Source organism: Chiloscyllium plagiosum, unplaced genomic scaffold (assembly GCF_037043375.1).
Source record: "Chiloscyllium plagiosum isolate Xiang-an unplaced genomic scaffold, Cpla_swu_hap1 HiC_scaffold_21, whole genome shotgun sequence".
NCBI lineage: Eukaryota > Metazoa > Chordata > Chondrichthyes > Orectolobiformes > Hemiscylliidae > Chiloscyllium > Chiloscyllium plagiosum.
This window is the reverse complement of record NW_028270159.1, coordinates 34,545,097-34,568,676: the sequence shown is the minus strand read 5'-3', so window position 1 is coordinate 34,568,676 and position 23,580 is coordinate 34,545,097. Positions and strand designations below refer to the sequence as shown.

Genomic DNA, 23,580 nt, shown 5'->3' with positions numbered 1-23,580 from the left:
TGCTCTGGTTTCCTTTGTCAATCCAAAGATGTGCAGGTTAGGTGAATTGGCCAAGCTAAGTTGCCAATAGTGCCAATAGTGTTCAGGAATGTGTAGGTTAGGTGCATTAGTCATGGAATATGTAAATGTAATGAGGTTGGGGAATTGATCTGGGTGGGATGCTCTTCAGAGGGTCAGTCTGAACTTGTTGGGCCAGCTGGCCTGTTACCATACCAGAGGGATTCTGTGATACCATTCATTTCTCAAATCTTTACATTGGGCTACATTCTATGGCTACAATTTGGATAGCCATCAGCCGCGGCAAACCCCAATCACCCCAGACCACCACATCCACTGTGAAGGGAAAACAACGTGAGAGCAGCAATATGCTATCACTGCGGCAGTCTCCACAGTAATGTATGGCATAGAGTACTGAAATCAGATGTCTACCCTCCTTGTTAAATGACCAGTTAACAAGCTACTGAGATTATTAAAGAGCCACTCAGATGTAACTTTTGTAATTTTTGGGCATTCAACAGACAATGCTTTGGGAATATTTTACAACAGTTATCATGGGATGACACAAAGGAGGAAGAAAAGGTTTTGCTACAATGACCAGGGCTGCAGGCAGCAGCAGATTTAGCTGGTGAAGCTGGCAGTACCCCCTATGGTTTATGATTTATTTTAGCTTGCAAAAAAGGAAAGAGAGATTCAGAGAGCTAGGGATCCTTCAAATGACTGACTTGATTGTCATGGCCAAGCCTCTTTGCTAGACTCCCACCTAGGTGCAAAGACCTCCTTCCAACCATAATTCACCCTCTTACCATCAGGCAGTGAGTAATTGGCCATCTGTGCTCAATTTATCAAGCTGAGATGATGGTGTTGGGAACAAGTGGACAACTTACTTTCCAGTCCGCCTTTGTCAATACACCAAAAGCAATTAAATCCAGCCTTTTGACTCCCTATCACTGTTCATATGGGAATGAGCAGACATAAGCATGACCAAAATGGAAGCATCAGAAAACAATGCGGAAGCAGATAAGCAATTGTAAATACACTGCTGGATCTCAAACACTCAGCAGGTTGTCAGTCAGTCAGTAGCAACAATGGCATATTGCATGAAAGGCAGAGAATCTTCATACAATGTCGTTCATATAATTGCATTTCAGGTCTTAGTTGACTCGACAAATGGTGAAATCAATTAAGATGTCACAATGAGAAATGAGGAAACTGCAGACTGAGTTACCACAGGGCATTACTGTGCATACTATAGAAACCTTTACTTTGAGGGCATTGGTAATGGCCTTTTTTTGGCACTATCTTGGCTGAGGAATGGTGCAATATACAATGAGACTCCTGGTGTGAAAAAAGATAGAACTAAAAAGAAAATGTTATGAGAATTTTACCAGTCCCTTTAACTCTTTGAAAATGTAGCTGGCGTGATCATATTATGATATTGCTTTGAGTTGCTGATCTCTGCTGCGTTCTGGTGATATGTTCAGCAACTTCTTTGGACTAGTGCTCACTTTTATTACATCTTTGGATTATAGAGTCACTGATAAGTAAAGCCAGATGTAACATATTTCTATGAATGATACGCTTGGCATAGTATTGCTCTCAAATCAATTTGTTGTTTGTATTTTATAAATTAACAGTTTGACATCACATGTGTTTGACAACATTACTACTCTCATTGCTGTTCAAAGATTACATAATCATTTCACACGTCTGGCTTTATTGCTACATAATAATGCCTATTTCACATACCAGGCTCCAGGATCATAGTCAGCCCAGACACGAATGAACTCATCCAAGTGGTGTGGTCCCAGGATAGAGGAATCTCGGGTTAAATACTCAAAATTGTCCATAATAACAGCTACAAAAAGATTTAACATCTGGAAAAAGGAACAAAATGATCCCATTAAATAATTGATGAATACAAAACTGTTACTTCAAGAAAATGAACATTTGCAAAATCAATTTCTGAAAATGCTGAAACCAGCCAATGTCGATGCAGTTAACATGAACAAAGATTAACATTATTAATATCACAGAAAATAACTGAAAACAACAGGAATTAAGAAATGGAACTGCAAATGTAATGGATTAATCAAGGAGAGGAATTCAATAGACAACTCTATTAAAGTATTTCGTTCCCACTGCAATTATCACAAGGCTAAGAGTGAAAAACAGAAATTGCTGGAAAAACATAGTAAGGCTGGCAGATGCCTGAGTTCTGAAGAAGGGTCACTGGACCCGAAATGTTAACTCTGTTTTCTCTCCACAGATGCTGCCAGACCTGCTGAACTTTTCCAGCAATTTCTATTTGTGTTTCTGATCTCCAACATCCAGAGTATTCTTCTTTTAAAGACTAAGTAGAGTACTGAGCTGTATTAACAGAGGGATGCAATACAAATCAAAAGCTTTAAAATACTGCTCTGAATGTCATTAGTCAAACCCATATTACTCACTGGGCTACTCAGACCAATGGAATTACCAGCGCAGAGACAATGTGGAGTAAACCATTAAAGATAATTCTGGCTATCAAGAAATTAAATTGTGATGAAACATAAGAGATGTCTGATTTGTTTTCTTTGGGACAAAGAACCTTTAAAGTGAACCCATTTAAGTGTTCAAGATTACAAAATGAATGAATAATAGTTCACCTCTACAAACATTTTACTATGATGGAGTTACTAAATGTTTGATAACGTGCATCCTTGCATCTGCAATTAGAAATATTTCAAAGTATTCATGTTAATTACATCCAGGTCTGACCTAGAATAAAATATTTACTTAGTTTTTAATTTGACTGTGGCAGAAGAAGGCTTCAACAAGGAAGAAAAGTTTCTTTGATTCATTTTATCATTGTCACATGTACCAAGGTTCTGTGAAAAGTATTGTTTTGCATGCTATCTAGACAAATCATACCTTAAGTACCTCATGGTTATAGAACAGAATGCAAATAGAGTGTTGAAGCTACAGACAAGTTGCGGAGAAAGATCAATTCAAAGATCAGTTCTTCTTGGCTTGCTATACTCGATACCATTTTAAGAGGATCAATACTTCACTTGAAGTACCATTCCTGAAGAAATTATGCACTACTTGTTTGAAACAAAATTAAGCCCTTCTTGAGTAAATCTATTTTTTCCAACAAACTGATGTTTTAAGCAGTATTTTTCCCACTTTTTTTTTGGCAGGATATAAATTACAGAAGGGAACCAGACATTGTTCCCTTGAAACGGAGGAAAATATAGCTTTAAATTAGCTTGTGAACTGCCAGCACTTCCTGCTTCATCCTGCTAACTGATTCCACAAGTTAATATGATTTCAGATTTCTTTTCGAAATAGGTACAAAAGCTAGATGGGGTTGATTTACTAAAATACAGTGAACCTTTCCTATTCCTAAACTTTCGCTGCACCGTGTGGTTAAAGACTTTCACAAAGATTTATTTCAATTTATCATGATGTCAGGGCTGAGGAATGGGCCTCCAAATCAATACAGCGACATCTGTTCTTACTGAATATACATCTGTAGTGCATCAAAATGCTTACAAGGACAGGAAAGGTCAGTGCAATGAATGCACATGTGCCTGAATTCTAAAAAGTTTGCTGGTGGCAGCATCATGCAAGAAGGAGGCTTTGATGCTGTGACAAATTGGGTAATTTAAGTTTTGGTGATTTGGTGAGTTGGTTCCACAATGGTGCATGACTGGTAATGATGATATCTTTCTGAACTGAGGTTTGAAGTTTTGCAACCCATGTAGATTGCCTCTTTGTGATGTTAGGCAAGTCCTTGATCACTATCATTCTGCTTGATGCTAGGGATTTTCTAGGGTCTGCTTAGCTTATTGAAACATTGGGATGTTGCTTTTGTCAATTGGATACTTGGGCTGAGAGGTGCTTCAGTTTACATGGCTGTGAGAGAGTCTTCCAGTTCATTATTCAACATCTTGCTGTTAATCAGCATTAATATCCTTATGACAGCTCTCTCATTTTCAAAGCCAAATCTGTACTGATAATCTTTGATATCATAATAGTCCTCCAAATGAGCAACACTGGATAACAGAGAACAAGGACACCAATTTATATAACAATCTTTAAAATAGTAAAGGGAAATCCCAGAGTGTTTTACAAGAGTCTAATCTTACAAAGTTCAACTCTGAGACATTTAAAAGGATATTAGGATGAATAACCAAAATTGTAATTAAAGAGCTAGGTTTTAAGGAGCATTTTCATTTAGAAGGGAGACTTACAGAGATATTTAGGGAGTGAAAACCAGAGTTTAGACTTTAAGTAACTGAAAGCATGGCTAGTTTAAGATTAATAACATCAAGGATGTGTTAGAAGTCAGAATTAGAATACGGTGATGCTTGGGGGTTGTAGGCAGGACGAGATTACAGAGAAAGAATGGAATTTTTTTAAGAACTGTCAAAGCAAAGGCTTCAGATGGCATTAGACTGCAATTGTAAGGCTCATGTAGTTCTAATATGGCTGTTAAATAATTGTTAATATATATTTCTAACTTTAATTATTGCAGTAACTTGGTGTAAATTGAGCTGAGTGCTAAGTACTTATGTGTCCTTTTCAAATGGATAAGGAACACTTACAGACATATATGACTGAAATTGCCATGCAAAATGATGATTTTCAGTAAATGCTTTCACCTATTGCTAAACATCAAGAATACAAATGCAAACGTTTTCTCTGGGGTGAACAAATCGCTAGATTATAATGAATTTAATGTGCAGCTAAATGGAAGCAAATTTAGACCAGCCCTTTTGTGCAGGAACTCAGAAGCCATTTGGATTCAGATACAGACATTCAGCTCTCAAGGTAGTCAAAAAGAAAAACATTTTGGATGTGGCTTATTTTCAAATGTGTGAGTAATTTGTGAGAATTTTGGTGCAAGTCCTTTTCCAATTTTGAACAATGGAAAACTACAACATGAGTTAAATTAAGATTATGTAAATCCTGTTATCTCTCCAAATCCACTCTACCTGTGACTTCCATAATGCCTTGTTGCATCTGATATTTCAAGGCATAATACAGTTCTCAAGTAATAATTTGAAGAGGGAAAAAAGAGTATTTTAGATAAGTTAATGAAGTTATTTTTCTCAGCAATCAAGTTAAATTTATTTTCATGTTTTTAAATCCTTAGTTATTAACTCCCCTATATTTAACAAATAGCCATGAAATGAATCAACTTATAGGGTAAAGTGTTGGGCAGCAGACATGATGACAGACATCTAGCAGAGTTACTTGCAACTTGAAGACAAAATACAATGTACTTCCAAAAGCAGTCATTTCACAGTACTTTTCTTCATCAGTTACCTACTTTGAGACTGGGATCTGAACAAATGGAGGAAACATCAGTTCATACGATATCTTTCAATGGTACAGCCTGGCATATTGTGCTATTGGGACATCTAATCAGAAATTTGCAGCATAAACCTTGCACAGTTTTATTGTCATTGATTTGACCCCAATATTTTACATAACATCTGCAAACTGTAATGCCAATTCAGATTCAGAGGCATTTTGTTTCACAGCTTGGTTTGACAGAAGATCATACAAAATATAAGCTATAGATGAATTTATACATGGTCTGAATACTTGTATTTTTGTCCTGACACATGGATCCTGAATAATATATTAATCAGTTATACTGCGGGGGTTGGCTGCCCAGATTCTATACATTCACTGTTAGGTTCTCACCTTATCCTCTTTTCCTGTATTGCTGCCCTCATGAAGATGACTGAAATACTCAGAATATATTAATTTTTTAATAGGAAAGCTATATTGAAATGAAAAATAAAGATCAAAATCTATTAACCATTCTATGTTTTGAGAGCGCCATTATGTCTGTCTTCGAAAATAAAGTAATTTAAACTACTTACTAGATCCACATAGGGCCAACATTGACTTTTAAGAGACCATGCATATCTTATTGCTTTACAGGATCAATGTTTCATCTTTTCATAGTTTACACCTTGTATTAAGTTCCAAAACACTCCTCCAAGTACAAAGCAAAGCATTCAGCAATATTTTTAGTGAAGATATCCAGGACATGCAGTGAAAAAGGACAAGGCAAAGGAAAAATCAGGGGGCACCAAATGTTTATACTGTTTCATGATAACTTGCAGGGTATCACTAAACCAGCTATTCACCACCTAGATCACCATGTTGGTGACAAACATTTCTTGGATTTGATCCATAAGGAGGATGGTGAGTTGGATGCTGAAGGCTTTCCTGGAGAATGTGATCAGAGTACAATCACTTACACTGATGAGTCAGCCGAATGTGACATGCAGGTGCAGTAGACAGTGAGGAAAGCTAATGGTAGTGAGAGGGTTTGAGTATAGGAGTAGGGATGTCTTGTGCTGTTATACACGACCTTGGTGAGGCTACACCTTGGGTATTGTGTGCAGTTTTGGTCTCCTAGTCTGAGGAAGGACATTCTTATTATTGAGGGAGTCCAGCAAAAGTTCACCAGTTGATTCCTGGAATGGCAGAACTGATGCAAGAAGAAAGATTGGACCAACTGGATTTGTACTCACTGGAATTTAGAAGAATGAGGGGGATCTCACAGAAACATATACAATTCTGATGGGACTGGACAGAAGATGTGGGAAGAAGTTCCTGATATTGGAAAAGTCCAGAACTAGGGGTCACAGTTGAAGAATAAGGGGTAAGGACTGAGATGAGGGAGTTCTAGACTTGTGGAATTCTCTCCCACAGGAAGCTTTTGGGGCCAGTTTATTAGATATATTCAAGAGGGAGCTGGATATGGCCCTTGCTGCTAAAGGGATCATGGGGTATGAGGAGAAAGCAGGAATGGGATACTGGAATTGAATGATCAGCCATGATGATATTGAACGATGGTGCAGGCTTGAAGGGCCAAATGGCCTACTCCCGTGCCTATATTCTATGTTTCTATCTTTCTAATGACCAATCTTTTGAACCATACACAAAGCACAACTGAAAAATGATGGGTCTCTCCAAAATATGTACTGAGTTTAGCTCTGTCTATCCTTTCAAATTGTAAGTAGTTAGTCAAGGACTCTGAAAAGATGAAAGGATCACATCAGTGCTTGAATTTATGAAATTCTACCTTCATTTGCAATGAGCAGTTCTGTAGTGTAAATTTCTCATTTGCATTTAAATAGTCCTGCACATGTCATGCAGTGGTTGATGTAGACACCATGCATTACATAAAGAGTTGAAGAGAACATTTCCAAAGGATTAAACACTGCATTGCATAGGAAAGAAACCTGAAATTTGTTTGTGCTGAATAGTTTGGTGTTACAAAGCTTCACACTTACCAGAAAAGAACAAAGAAAAATGAAAGATACGAAGTAGAAATAGGCAAAATCATTTCCACATTCATTGGCTTCTGTGCCTGAGTCTTTATCACATGGGCTTTTGCTCAGACATGCCAACATAATTTCATGCCAGCCTTCTCCAGTGGCACTCCTGCAAAAGATATGTTCAATTTTTTAAAAATATAATTCAATAGTCTCAATCTCCTAACAAATTCAGGTGGAGACAAAGTCAAGCCCATCAGCTTTGGCCAAATAGGAAGACAATAGCAACAGTTTCTCATTTTGTGAAGGTAGATTTAATGAATCCCAACTATGGACATCCAAATCCCACTTTAGGAAGGATGTGAAGGCCTTGGGGAGGGTTCTGGACAATATTCACCAGGAATGAGGGGATTTAGTTATGGGGAGAGATTGGAAAAGCTGTCATTATTCCTGTTGGAGCAAGAAAGTATTAAGTTTTTTGAAAATTATGAAGAATTTTGACAGAACCATTTGGGAGAAATGGTATCTTCCAGTAAGTGGATTGAGATTTAAAACATTTAAAAATTAGATGAAAACAAGGATCATATAAGAAGGTTGTTACAATCTGGAATGCATTGCCTGAAAGGATGATGAAAATGGATTGTCTAACAATTTTCAGAGGATCATGGGACTTGAACAGAAGTTTTTTGGACACTCAGGGGAGAGACTGGTGTATGGAAGTAAATTGGGTAATTTGTTCAAAAAGCTAATTGAGCCAGTGGAATGATGTCCTTTTGTGCTGTAAGACTCTGTGATCTTATGTTTGGGGATTAGCAGATACTAATGTTATCTAATAGCATTCAAAGATTTCACATGTGTAGGATTATGTTTTCTTATCAAAGTCTGAAGCAGAAATTTTCTCAGCACTGTGACAGCAATTGTTAGATGGAGAGGTGGTTAAGGCTCCATAGTCGGCTCTAAACTCCCTGGGATAGATGCAGAAGATTTCAGCCAAAGTTCTTAAAGCCTGATTATTGTCTGGCTGGAACGTGGATTCTGTGTGGGGGCTGACTTGGGCCCAGTTGTGTGATCAGAGTAAAATACGATGGTCAAACACTCACTCCCTCACACTTTGATTGAGCACTTGGGGGCTGTGTCCTTGAACTGCAGGTCAGCATGAGTTGTATCTTTAGAAGAGGAGGGTTAAAACTCACAAGAACATTGCTGGAAGATGCTATGTAAAGCCATTGTGAAACAACACTAATTGGGATTGGGATATTTCTACTATAGACATAGACAGAGGAAGGCCACAGCTGTCTTGGTAATTCCATTGTTAAAATATCCATCTGCAAATAGAACATGGTTGGAGACATGCAGCAAAAAGAACTTAAAACCTTATGTAATTTATATGCAATTTTCTGTCAAGAATGATCATAAAATCCATAAGTAACCTCTCTATCATCCAGAAGGACAAGGGCAGCAGATGCATGAAAACATCACCACCTGTAACTCCCCCTCCAAGCCACACACTATCCTGACTGGAAACTGTATCACCACTGCTTCACTGTCCTTGTGTGAAAATCCTGTAACTCCCATCCTAACATCAAAATGGGTGTCCCTACACTGAGATACTGCAGGCAGTTCAAGAAGAGAGCTCACAATCATCTTCTAAAGGGTAATTAGGGATGGGGCCAGCATGGTGGCTCAGTGGTTAGCACTGTTGCCTCACAACACCAGGGACCCAGATTTGATTCCAGCCTCACGTGACTGTCCACATGGTGTTTGCATGTTCACCCCATGTCTGCATGGGTTTCTGCTGGGTGCTCCAGCTTCCCTCCACAATCCAATGATGTGTAGGTTAAGTGGATTGGCCATGCTATATTGCCTTATAGTGTCCAGGGATATGCAGGCTAAGTGGATTAGCCATGGTGGAGGATTGGTCTGGCTGGGAAATTCTTTGGAAGGTTGGTGTGGACTCAATGGGTCAAATGGCCTCTTTTGGTACTCTATGAGTGCTGGCCTTACTAGTGATGGACGAATAAGAAAAAAGTCAGGAAGGCAATCACTTATCTTACTTTTCAAATGAGGACATGACAGAGAATTATGTTTAAGTAAGTAAAATGTATTTCAGAATTGTGTGAGTGCAGTGCTTTCAGTTAGTGTGCACTGATTAAAGATAGGCAGAATATCCTCCTTTACAGAGAGGATCTAAATAATGTTTTGGACAACCACTATTTCACTTGGAATTGTCCCCTTTCATCTTCTGTCAGATCTGGCACTAAATTTCACTTCAATTAGACCCATCTTTCTGCAGCCTCAGGAACCATTCTATCAATTACATTTGCTGACTTGATCAGTCAGAACCTACCTGAGCAAACATTACATGTCACTGTAAATTCCCTGAATCCAGTCTATGAATTGTTAAATTGCAATTTTGTTGAAAGAAAGCATCATCTGTTGTGGATCTGTCCGTCCATCAATCAATGCCCAACTGGCCCCCTGCCAAAGTTATCTTACTCAACTGATGTGAATCCCCAGCTCACACTGCAATCTTAACTGCACAGTTGACCCCTTCAAAGACTAAAATAATCTTTTTGGTTTGCCTTTCTTCCCCTAATTTGCATTGCAACAGTCTTTGCAGAGAACATCCTTACATTCTTTCCTTCTACTAACCATTTTGACTGGCATTAGATTTTATTTCCAATAACCTTTTCAAAGCCTGTACTATTTGGACTACAAAACTGGACCTGAAAAGTACCATACAGTACTACAGAGCAATTGCTGCCTCTACACTCCAGAAGTGCAGGGGTCTGCAATGTGTATAAATGATAAGAGTGTGGAAGGAATTGCATCAGCTGTGCCTCCACTGTATCCTTTGAAGTCACTACTGACCATTGACCAAACATTAGTGTCCTTCCTAAACAATCCTGTAAAATCAACTTTGATGGACCGGACACCAGGGCCAGATAGAGCCTCCCCCTGTCACATCTCAAATGGTTTGCATGCTGGGAAGCAAAAGAACATTTCAAAAAGATACTCTAAAGTTCTCGTTGAAGATCACTGATGTTATCTTTGGGAGGAGCTTGCTACCATTCAAAATTGCAATCATTCAAAATGGCAACCACTTGACCATCAAGCTGCATAGCACTTCAATCTAAATGCCTTGATGATGAGGTACAGTGGCCTCAAAGAAGGAAAGGAAATGAAATTAAGCTTGCACTCTGGTTCCCACTGCCCTTTTGGAAATCCTTCCCCATGTGTCCAAAGGTCTGTGGGTCAGGAATCCCCTTCTTCACACACATAAGGATCCGTGGCTTAAACTGTGATTCAAAATGGATGTCGTTCTCAAATTGAGGGACAGCCACAGATGGCGTGGGACACAATTTCAAAACCTACAGTAATAACACTTGGAAGTATTGTGAACTATGAGGAAGACAGTAATAAGCTTCCAAAAAGGCATAGACAAACTAGTGGAATGATGGATTAACTAAACAGAGAAGCAACCATTTGGTAGCAAAGAATTTGAAAAATTCTGAAAAAAAAATTAAGACTTTTCTTCTTACTCATCAGGACAATTTGCAGGAATACCAATTTAAGGGAAAGCCAACATTTCTGCTGTATGAGAGCAGAGTGCTGCCTTATTGGTATGTGATTTCTGATGAGTAGAGGCATTGCCATAGACAATGCACCAGTTAATGATGACTGAGTGTTAATTGCCAAGCTTTGCTTGTAATTGAATCTAGGGAGGCTGACTTGGGTTGACGAAGGTAGTGTACCGAGAAGTCAACCAGCTAGCATTTACTGCAAGCTACATGTGCTAATGCAAAAAGATCCTGAAGACCATGTACATAAGCTACTCCTGTTACAAGACAGCAAAATAAGAGACAGCCAGTTTCTGTTCTGGAACATTTGTTCTGGAAGGCAGTACCAGTAGGCAGGGCTGCTGCTATGTCTGTTCACCCCCACCTCCCTCTGACCCCCAGTATTCACCTTCAGTGGATTATTCACATCAGATATATTCAGCAGTGCCATTTTCTTCTATTGCTCTGTGACATCAGGTCACAATAGAGCACTGTTTTTGTGCCATCTGGTGTGATGTTCATAATAAACATGATCTTCAGAAATTATTTAATGAAGTATAAGAGTTCCTGCACTTTATACATAGTCAACATAGCGGTATCGGTTACAAAGGCAAGGAAGGTACAGTAAACTTTTGTGAAGCCTTGGTACGGCCTCAGCTGGAGTATTGTGTCCAATTCTGAGATCCACACTTTAGGAAGGAGATGAAGGCATCAGAGAGAATTCAGAAATATTTATAAAAATGGTTTCAGTGATGAGGAACTTCAGTTGTGACGACAGTTTAGAGTAACTGGAGCTATTTGTGTTTGAGATGAGCTCACTGAAAGAAATTTGATAGAAATATTCAATATTATGATGGGGGCCTGAACAGTGTAGATACTCAGAAAATGTTTCAATTGGCAGAAGGGTCAACAACTACAAAGTACTAATTTAAGATGATTAGCAAAACAACGAAAGGCAACATGAGGAAAATCATCTTTTCACAGTGAGTGATTACAATCTGGAATTCAAGTTTTAGAGTGTGGAGAATGAGTTGTGGCTTTCAAAAGGGAATTGAATAGTTGTCTGAACAGAAAAAAGAAACTAGCTGGACTACTGGGAAGACATAGGGTTTATGGAGCTAGCTGAACCAACCTTATAAATGTAATGGGCATGACAAGCCAAGTGACCTTTTTCTTTGCTGTAACCATTCTATGACTCTACATGATCCCTATAAAGCTATATACGCAGTTATTGAGTTTCCCTCCAATTTGTCCATTTAGTGTGACAAGTCATAGTTCATTCTCCGTCTGTTATTTGTTAATTTAGGATTCTCAGATCTCTGTCCTCATTTCCACCTTGTCACTTTTCTAACAGCTAAATCCCACAGCTTCCCCAATACAGTGCTGAAAATGGTATCAAATCTCCATCTCAAGTGAAATTACATTTCCTTCAATTTCGCAAGATATAATTTCTTCAAGACTCTCTTAAGTCCAAGTGACAGCTATCGATTCTAACTCATTAGCCAGATGATATCATTGACTTCACTATCTCCTTTGACTTAAAGAAAAGTGGCCTCCTGTGCTCTGTCTCCCACGCCTCACCACATCTTACCATTGTGGAAACCTGAAATCACTGAAATCTTCTGTTTAACCACATTCTTCACCAGAAGCTCAAATGTCTATAACTCCACCTTTACTAGCATTTCCTTCTTAAGCTTTTCTGTTTCTGAAAACCAAAGGGTGGCACGATGGCTCAGTGGTTAGCACTGCTGCCTCACAGTACTTGGGACCTGGGTTTGAGTTCACTCTCATGCAACTGTCTGTGCAGTGTTTGCACATTCTCCCCATGTCTTTGCGGGTTTCCTCTGGGTGCTTTGGTTTCCTCCCATATCCAAAGGTGTGCAGATTAGGTGCACTGGCCATGCTAAATTGCCATTAGTGTTCAGGGATGTGCAGGCTAGATGGATTAGCCATGGGAAATGCAGAGTTATAGGATAGCTTACAAGGATGGCTTAGGCTTTGGGTGGGATGCTCTTTGCAGCATCAGTGTGGATTAGATGGGCTGAATGGCCTACTTCTACAGTGTAGGGATTCTATGACACTATGAAAATGCCTTATCCTGAACTGCTTTGTAGCTTTTAGTCTTTTCAGCCTTTGTGGTAGTTTGTAATCTGGGGCTTGGACTCACAATTTAAAAAACATTGATATCATGTTCAATGTAATAGTTACTGCATTTACTCAAATAAAGATCATTGCGCTCAGATGTTAAAAACCATGACTGGAAATGATTAGATGGAGAAAAGCATTGAGAAAATCCAAAGCATATATTCTGAGAACAATCGATTGGAATCAATCCCGAAACTTGTAATGTCACAATATTTGTCACTATAGTCATAGCTTGTGTTAGCACAGGATCATTTTGCATTGCAAAACTTATGTTTTTTTTTAGAAAAAAACACATTTTCTGTTATTTTACCTGAATAAGAGCATTAGGGCTTGTAAGAAAGTCCTAAAATTGTTGTGGCGATTAATCGCACTGTCATCATCTAGTGCAATGTTGCCAAATACCTTGAAAAGAGAAAACAAAGTGTTACAGTTTATGTTTTAGCAACTGTTATTTGCCCATACTTAATGTTCCAATAGTCACTGAAAAACCTGTGGCAAAGAGCTATTTTACATATTATATCATGAGCTGATTCTGAACAAATTGAAACTAATTTTAAATAATGAAAGTCAATCTTCTGATTCCACTTTGTTACTTGAATTACAAAGTTAACCTTAAATGTATAACAATTGTCACACTGTTTAATTTTACAACTAAAAATAACAAAATTTAACCCATAAAGATGTAACATCTAATTGAGTCAACAAAGGCATTCACAAGATTTATTTTAATATTTCGTGGACATTGGTTTACTGCTTTAAATGGTAATTGGCAATGATTATATCTGGGATCAGATTGATATTATGTTGGACCATTTCAAGACAAGTACAAAAGAACTAATAGTTGTGCTGAACTAACAACGTTACAGCCAGATAGATTCAGTAAGGAGTATCTTACATCAGGATGTGATGTAAACTTTGACATTTCTCTTTTATTGCAATGGATAGGTTTTGTAGACAAACCAAGCAATTGTAGCTAATTGCAATCAGACTTGCACGTTTTCGATTCATGCACTGCAATGGGAAGATTCACTGAAATTATTGAACTAATGTGGAAGCCAGTTATTTAAGCCCTTCCTGAATAATGTTGATGAATTTATTTGGAGATTCTACTCATGTAATGCATGGGTGAGTTGTTAAATTGAGCTCGAGCTGCCTGCACAAATGAACTGTAGAGAAGACACTCAGGTGGACTTGAGAGATTACTCCAGGAGTTCAGTTACCATTCAGACCAAGACAATTAATATCATTAAAACTGTTCAATTCATCATTTCATCCATTACTTTTTGGGAGGCTCTCCTGTGCACAGATTGGTCACCTTTTTTTGTCTGAAATTAAGGGCTTTGGAAGACCCTGAGGATATGGTATAGGTGCAAATACTTATTCTATAGGACCTATTCTCTGACAGACGAGGCGTTGGAATGTGGGATTAGAATTGGTGGCTAATTTATTCAGCCGCACAGATATCGTGGGCTGAATGGGCTCACTTTGTTCTAGAAAGTTTCAGGACATTTATAATGAGCTGGTTCATTATAAATGAATATTTGTTGATGAGTAACAGGAAAATAGTTAATCAAATAATTAATAATTTCGCTAATATAATGCATTTTAATTGTCTCAAGTGTCTGACCAAATTAAATGTGTCATTTGTAGGTTGGGTAATTTGAGGAATCGTTACGAATCAGGAGCAGAAAAAACTCCTTCCTATTCTTTAAAGAATGCTGTTGGATCTCAGACACTGAACTAATCTATCATGTCATGCAGACTCCAACTGGAGTAAGACTGCAACTCATTCTTTGTATTTTACTAAGGTTTCAGTCAAGATCCTGCAGACAAACATTGGAATGTTTGGGACTTAGATGAAATGCAGTGAGTGGAACCACTATTTATTGATGATTGAGTAACATTGGAAATTGCTGAAACAAATAGAAATTTTCATCGTGGACTGATCAGAACATTCTGCAAGAATACCAATGCAGGAGAAAAAAAAAGTTTATACTTTATGAGAAGATGGTCTGATTGATTAGCAAGAAGACTCTGTTTAGTAATGGCAGTCCCATGGTGAATACAACTATTAATGATGATTGACAGTAAACATCTAGGTTTTGTTTAAATTGTAAATCAGGCAGGGTGAATCTGATTGATTAGTGCACTGACCTGAAAAATAAACCATCTAGTCACCTGAATGAAAGCAACATACAACGGATACTGGAAATCTGAAACAAACAGAGAGAACGCTGGAGATCCTGAACAGTCAGGGCAGCATTTGTGGAAATAAAGTTAACGTTTCAAGAATGGTTTGACTACCCGGTAGATTTCTCCAGCATTCACTGGATTTGTTTCACCAAAGTCAGCCTTTTTGGTGATTTGAAACAGGCGTGGTGCTCTAAATGTTTCTTTTGTTAGCAAAGGACAAGGCCCTGTGTGTTAACATTTTGAGCTTCCATTACACATGAGCGCAACGAGCAATCCTAAATTGGTTGGAGTCATAGAGGTAGACAACACTGAAACTTCAATTCAACTCATCCATGCTGACCAGATATCTTAAATTAATCATTTGTCAGCACTTGGCCCATATCCCTCTAAGCTGTTCATATTCATATACTCATCCAGATGCCTTTTAAGTATTGTTATTGTACCAGGCTGCAGCACTTCCTTTGGCAGCTTATTCTATACACACACCATCCACTCTATGAAAACGTTTCCCTTTAGGACTCTTTTATATCTTTTTCTTCTCATCTTAAACCTATACCCTCTAGGCTGGAAAAAGACCTAGTCTATTTATGCTATTCATGCCCTCATGATTTTATTAAACTCTGTAAGGTTGACCCTCAACTTCTGATGTTTTAGGGAAAAAACACCAGTCTATTCAGCCTCTCCCTATAGCTCAAACCCTCTGACACCAGCAACATCCTTCTAAATCTTTTCTGTACTTTTTCAAGTTTAACAATACCTTTTCTATAGAAAGGAGACCAGAATTGAATGCAGTATTTCAAAAGTGGACTAACCAATGATCTGTACAGCCATAACATGACATCCCAACTCCTATACTCAATGCACTGACCAATAAAGGCAAGTGTACCCTGTCTACCTGTGACTCCACCTTCAAGGAACTGTAATCTTGCATCCCAAAGTCTCCTGTTCAGCACACTCCCCAGGTCTTTATTATTAAGTGTATGTCAGTGTCAATGTTAATTCCTTACATACTCAGGATTATCAAGCAAATGCTGTCTAATTGTAGATTACGTCTAATGTTAAAAGTTGTGTTGCAAATTCTGCCAGTGCAGCTCATTGTAAATGGCTAGTCTATCAATTTTTGTGTTTCACTGAACGGTCATGCTGTTTTATATTATTGGCTTGTCTTCGAGATGTACATTGTATATACCAGGCATCACAATGGCACTGAAATTCATATACCATATACTCATTTGTGCGATAGGCAGAACTTCCTTTTGCCTTGACAGCAGCACGGTATTAGTGGTGAAACCCATTAACATGGTTACTACATAAAAGCAGGGTGAAACAGCTAGTTTCACTTGCTGCTCAAATATTTGAGATATCTTACTATTCCATGACAATCTGAGGTAGACTGGGCAAATTTCAGGACAAAGAGAGACCACATTAGGGCCTTTATAAGTTTATGGGTAGCCATTATCCCACAGCACAGCTTTGATGTGCTATATTTCAGCACCGAGTTTGCACAGTGAACAAATGGCATGGACCTACTTATGAGGTTGTTCTTAAGGATAATTTTAGATGTACCCAGAACATATATTCACCAGTGAAAGTCGGTTTGTGATAGACAGTATTAGAGAATTCCTAGGTCATTTTCTCAATCAGAACAATGGGGAATGGGAGCTCATTTGACTGTTTCACTCCGCACCTTCATCTACCTATTGCATTTCCAGGCTCCTTCCCCTCAACCCCACCCTCCTCCCATTTATCTCTCAGCCCCCTTGGCCACCTCCCCCCATTCCTGATGAATGGCTCATGCTCAAAACGTCAACTCTCCTGCTCCTCAAATGCTGCCTGACTAGCTGTGCTTTTCCAGCACCACACTTTTTGATTCTGATCTCCAGCATCTGCAATCCTCACTTTCTCCAAAGTCAAGGAATGGCTTAAGTCACTCTGAAAACAGTCCAGTCCCTTCAGTTTACCCTCGAAAGCTAAATATCCCAAAGGTTTGAATAACAGGTAAAACTAGCTGTTCTATGCTGCTACAATGCAGTAACAATATGAAAGGTGTTCACCACAAACAAAATGCTGCTTTCCAGCCAAAAAGATGGACTGCCTACATCAGAAATGAGTGATGTGATTTTCAGTGTTGGCGTGATGCCAGGTAGATAGGCTGTAATCACTAAGACTCACAGATTATGTCAAACAGCATGTCCCTTTGCCTGTTCACATCAAGCAAGTTAGTAACTACACCCAACTAAGCCACAATTGAAAAGCTTGCAATATAGTGTCTAACCCTAAGTGTGATTCTGCAATTGAAGAATATTTGCGAGATAATCTTAACATGTGAAGAATTATGCTGACGCTCAATTAAGGATTATCAGTCAGGGTCACAGTATAGTGCACTTGCGTGTATTGCTTACTGTATATATACTCAATACCCTGTTCTTTCCAAACAGAAAGAACATGGAGGCACACTGTGCTTATATCACCTCAGCAAAATAGGTGACAGTCATTCACTGTTTCATTTCTCAGGCAATGTCCTGACTAATCAGATTCAAGTTGTCTACTTTAAAATTTGAACAAAGCCCAGCAGTTAACTGTCAATCAGCATTAATGGAAACATTTTCTATGGCAGTGTCTTCTACCAATCAGAGTTCACTTGCCAATCAACCAGCACTCATCACTCATGATAATGCAAATGCTGGTTTTACACTTGAATTGGAATTTGTGCAGAATATCATGATGGATACAAGATGAAAATCTTTAACAAAATGAGTTTTTTCAACTCTACTCATGGTCAGTACTACCAACTAATTAAATGTTATGATCTACAGAATGAAAATTTAAATCTCACTAAAAAGAGAATTGAGCTCCAGAATTTTATCTGTTTAAACATTAATGTCATTTTACATGTTTACGAATAATATTATTACTTATATTCTTAATTACATGTATTCATCTCTATTGATTTTTAGAGATTGAGAAGTAATTTGCACTTCAACTTAAATGGTTATTGTTCAATGTAAATTAGACTTACATTTCCAAATATTAAAATTAATTCGCATTTAATTTACATATTTTACTAAATATTTCCTCTGATTAGGGAGAAGCTCTTTTGCTAATCGGTGACTATGCAATGTGGACACTGGGTGGGGTAAACATATTCAGATTTTCATTGTGTGTCAATGAGTAATTAGTCTTTTATTCAGCATGAACTGCATTAAAGCTCTTTGCAACATTAATTACACTGACCTGCATTCCAATAATGGCATAGATGAAAAACAACATAGCAATCAGGAGACAGACATAAGGTAATGCCTGCAAAAGAAACAAAGTAAGCATCTCTATACAGCAAAAAAAACTATACAGCAATCAATACAATAGGAACATTAGCATTTTATCAGAATATTGGATAAAATGCACACAGTTCTGTATCTTTATTTTATTATCCTGCTATTTATGCTCACTGGACAATTTGTTGGTTAGGTATTACAATAAATTTGAATTAATCTAAGTCTATGAAACATTCGCAAATTCTCAGAAAATAATGGGTATCAATTTGATGTAATTGTCTGGCAGATCCTTTTGTAGGATTTTGATCATATGTTTTATGGCCTTGAGTGAAATTCTTCTGGCACTCTATGAGGACAATTCATAAAGAAACATACAATTTAATGGTCATTTCTATTTTGGTCTAATCGCTACCTTTTTGAAGCCATTGTAGGATAGTAGTTCAAACCACATAGAAGCTGAAGAACTCACAAAAACAAGAAATAAACATTTATTCAGTTGAAGAGTTCTCAAACCATATGATGGCCAAATCAAACCAGCCAGGACTTTATTTAAAGCTATAAATCAACATTCTACTTGGTTTTGGTATAATGAGAGCTGTTAATGAAAGATGCATGACACAACGACTCTGTCCCTCTCAGAGCAACGTGCTTTTAGTTTTCACTGCTTTATGGAATACTTATCTGCTCTATGCACAAATACAATTACATTCTGTTTTAGATTGCCTAAATTAAAAGCAAACATGCAAAAATGTCAGGTTCACTAAATAAATAACATTTCTCTTTAGTGTTGCAGTTAATGACAAGGAACTTGGCATTTTGCCTTTTATCTCATTTGAAAATATGTTTCTACCTGAGTGGGTATCAAATCTAAATCTGCGAGAGTCCAATGGGTGGAAGGATTTGACCATAGTTCGATTATTTATACACATAGTAAACTTTGTAATTAACATATTTAATTGTAAAGAGAAAACCTTAATGCCAACATTAATGTGACTTCATAGTTAGTTTTGCTGCATTGAGGGAATGCATACTGTAGGTAGATTCTAGTCTGAGTTGAAGCCATGTTCTCCTGCTAATGTCGTTTTCTGTCCCAATCTGTTCTGGAATGCGGTACCCAATGATTATAGCTGATTAATGTTTCCAATGCACAAATGAAGGTGACACAAAGACACCTACATTACTAGCAAGGACGTTCCTGGTCTTGGGGGGAATGGGCTGAAACATGGGGGAACAATGTAGAAAACTGCATCAAATGACACCCAGATATTTCTGTTACGGTGGAAAATTCTGAGTTATGAATGGTGTAGACAGCCAACTTAATTAATGTCCCTGTGAAGGGAATTTTTACCAACTCACTGAAATATTGCTGGCAACCTCAGGCAAGGGGCTGTAGATGTCCTCTCAATCCCCGAACTTCCTCAGCAGTGCTCATCTTTTCTGGTGGAGCTGCTAAATCTCTAGAAGTGCTGGCCATTTCAAGTGCCCCATCTACCATCCTATGTATAACCTGCCAGCTGATGTTTTAAAATCATAATCTAAATGAACTGTCATTTTGTTCAGCTTGGTTTAAGACAAAACAGTGAACTCTACATGACCAGCCATTATTGCACTCATTAACTGAATCAGTCTGAAGTGCTAGCTCAAAAGTCAAGCTCTGCACATTAACATCAATGGGATGAAGTTTTGGCAGATTTTCTGCTCAATTAACAACTGTCTTCGGTGATCATTTGTGCCCACTGCAGGGATAAAACTGCAACTAATAACCAGAAGGTGGCAGAATTACACCATAAAACTCAGGTCCACTGAACACAACATGAAAATACAAGTAATTAACCTTGTTAACTACAATTACTAAGCAATAGAACAGCTCTTCTATTGATCCAAACTTAAAGCTGCCCTTATATGGGTTTTAATGCTTCCTGTTTTAGATTATCTGGGTCCAGGCTACATTTTCAGTTTGTTTCAGTTCAGTTATGATGTTCTGAGACGCACCTTAAAAGACTGCACAAACGTCCAGAGCAAAATACGAATGGTATATCCCTGACGGAGGAGCTTGATAAGACGTGCTGCTCTGAACAACCGCAGGAAGCTGAGATTGATAAAGTTATTCTGGTGAAAGCAAAGAATTCAGGGTACGGTAATTGTCAGCAACCAGAAACCTCTCAGTATAGCAGTGGAGTTCGCACTGCAATGAATTTTTTTAAAAGAAGCACTCATAATGTTGTATTTCACTTGTCACATCTATTCCTCATTTGAAATATGTGAATTTAACAATAATTGAATATTTTTCAGAGGTTCATTATAAACAAATAAACAACTGGATTGAAAACATTTATCTTGTATCGAAATACTTTACTGATCACAATTTGAATTGAACTTCTTTTTCCAATTAAGGTCACCAAGGGACAACGTTGGCAGCATTTATCAGGATGAGAAAATTTACACCAGGTACAATAATATTACTGCAAAACAAAAAGAGAAATATGGATGGAGAACAAACGTTGAACATATTCCTGTCAAGAGAAATGTAATTTTAATTTACAAATGCACATTAAACTTTCAATAATATAATTAATGTAATCTTAGGTCATAATTACATTTTAACCTCTGGTTTTGGAAGACATTTTTTTGTCACTTATTAATAACAACACTAATATTAGACCTCGTTTCATCTTCCAACCTTTCCTTGGAATACACAAAAAGCCAAAGTGTTTGATTTGTGAAAGATGAATGTTTGTAGATAATTTGTATTTATTGAACCTCTGAAAATTAAGTTATCATTTAAAACATAGATTATTTGAAAGCATTGCAGAAAATGAATGGTGCAAGGTTAAAACATTTCTGCTTAACTCTTTAAACACTCCATTGCTATTCTTATGCTGAGGATGATGCAGGTCATTAATGTGGCAATTGTGGAAAGTCCGAACATATTGTGAATTCCAGATTTGCAATCCAACAGGGTCACAGTGGCGTTCTGAATCCATGATATCAAACAGTGTTGCCCTAAATTATGCAAAAGACTGAACTTTAAGAGAAATTAGAGTTACTGACAATGTTGCAGTTTCTAATTAGATTGCAGACTTCAACTGATAGAGCAAGTGACTGTTCCAATTCCACCTGCATTGGAGGTGGTTGCTGGAAGGAAAAACAGGAATGTCCTTTGCAAAACAAAAATGGCATGGGACTGGCATGAGAATAAGAATCTACCATCTGCAAGCATCAGCACTCCACAGCCTCTAGTTCCCATTTCTCAAATGGTTAGTTTTCACTGGATTGGCACGGGATTTGCTAATCATCTTCATGAAACATTTTAACATATGCTCTTCTTCATCATTCTGTTTTTTGGAAGGGACTTAAAGATGTATTTAGAATTTGCATTCATGAAATGTGGCACACAGATGGAGGCCGTTTGGCCTGACTGCAATGGGTGCAAAACCGACTCACACGAATATTACATGACTGGCAGGTTTCAGTTATAAAGAGAGGTTGAATAGCTGGGACTTTTTCCCCCTGGATCACAGAAGGTTGAGGGGTGACCTTACAGGTTTACAAAATCATGAGGGGCATGGATAGTGTGAATAGACAAGATATTTTCCGCAAGTTAGGGGAGTTCATAACTAGAGGACATAAGGTTTAGTTTGAGAGGGGAAAAATTTAAAAGAGACTTAAGGGGCAACTTTTTCACACAGAAGGTTGTGTTTGTGTGGAATGACCTGCCAGACGAAGTACAATTACAACATTTAAAAGATATTTGGAGGGTACATGAATAGGAAGAGTTTAGAAGGATATGGGGTCAAATGTAGGCAAATGGGACTAATTCACTTTCGAAAATCTGGTCAGTACGGACGAGTTGGGCTAAAAGACCTGGTTCGGTGCTGTCTAACTCTATGATTCTGGCTCTTGAAGAGAACTAGCCATTCAATTACAGTTTAGAGGTCTACGCCACAGAAAAAGGACCTTTGGCCCATCAGTCTGTGCCGATCAAAACAAGCACCTAATTAAATCTGCTATGTTAATGAATTTGTGGAAAATACAGTTGAACACTATCACCATAATAGTTGGATCTGTTAATGGACTTGCACATTTTAGTTGTGTTATTAACACGAATATACATAAAGTTAAAGATTTTCCTAGAAAATCTTCCTGAGACCATCCTTCTTGACAGTAAAATGAATTGATCGCGAACAGCAATATTCTTTTTCAGGATTGGGAGTGTTTAAAATGTCTCAGCATTGGACCAACCAGTCATCTGCAAATAGCAATGTTAAACTCTGAAGCATTTTCGAGAGTGTTCCTCTTGAGTTATTTTTATAACAACCTGTAAATATCAGAATCCATCCAATGGAATACCCAACTCATTAAACAGATTGAACTCCATTGCTTAAAAGTGAATGATAATCATCAAACGTACAAAATTGGTTAAAATGAACTCAGATATACACTCAGATATTAGATCTTATACAGAAGTCCATGCTACACGTACTGGACTTATTCACCTGGTTATCAGACATTGAGCCCACAGGCAAATTATTTAATGCCAAAAAGATGATGTAGTTCAAATGTAATTAAGCATATATTTAAAAAATAAACATATGCATGAAGCATTTGTGAGATAGTAGCAGTCAGTTTTAAGCATGCATGCAATATTAACCCATTCCTGCCCAGTTGGAGAAAATTCCAAGCTTTGGTTGTGATCAACAACTGGACTATTCCCAAGGTAAAAGCACCAGGAGTAGCTATAATAGTCATACTGCCAGCTAGGTTCTGCAGGTTCCTCTAAGGAAACAAGCACCTGAATAATTCTTTCATATGATCTTGAGTATTGAATTTGACACATCTTGTTTTTCTTGATCAGCAATCAGTGATAGGCTCACTATCCAAGAACTGATTTTATTTTTGAACAAGGAGGTAATCAGAAACAAATTATTTGGCTGATACGTGAGGAACACGTTTGAATTGATGAATTCATTAATCAAGTACATTAAAGAAACTGATGGTTGTCAGTTTGGGCCACTACTACAAGAGACCAGAAAATACTGACTGGAAATTGAATTGCAAAACAAAGCAATGAAGCTAAGATCCAGGCCAGAATCTTGTTTTTTTTCCTGAAAAACCAGGACA

The 23,580-nt window shown here is 37.8% G+C and overlaps 1 protein-coding gene across 7 annotated transcripts in view; it reads right to left on the bottom strand.

Moving 5' to 3' along the window:
• Window positions 1-23,580, bottom strand: part of cacna1ba (calcium voltage-gated channel subunit alpha1 Ba) — a 598,950-nt gene that overhangs the window by 53,730 nt on the left and 521,640 nt on the right. For 6 of the 7 annotated variants that reach the window (XM_087998499.1, XM_087998494.1, XM_087998493.1 and 3 more), the window contains 5 exons: window positions 20,452-20,568; window positions 18,419-18,484; window positions 13,302-13,393; window positions 7,305-7,455; window positions 1,747-1,874 (listed from right to left, as the gene is read on the bottom strand). In XM_087998499.1, the coding sequence (XP_087854625.1) occupies window positions 1,747-1,874; window positions 7,305-7,455; window positions 13,302-13,393; window positions 18,419-18,484; window positions 20,452-20,568 (554 nt within the window). The remainder of the gene's footprint in view (window positions 1-1,746; window positions 1,875-7,304; window positions 7,456-13,301; window positions 13,394-18,418; window positions 18,485-20,451; window positions 20,569-23,580) is intronic. The other variant, XM_087998496.1, reaches the window with a different exon arrangement.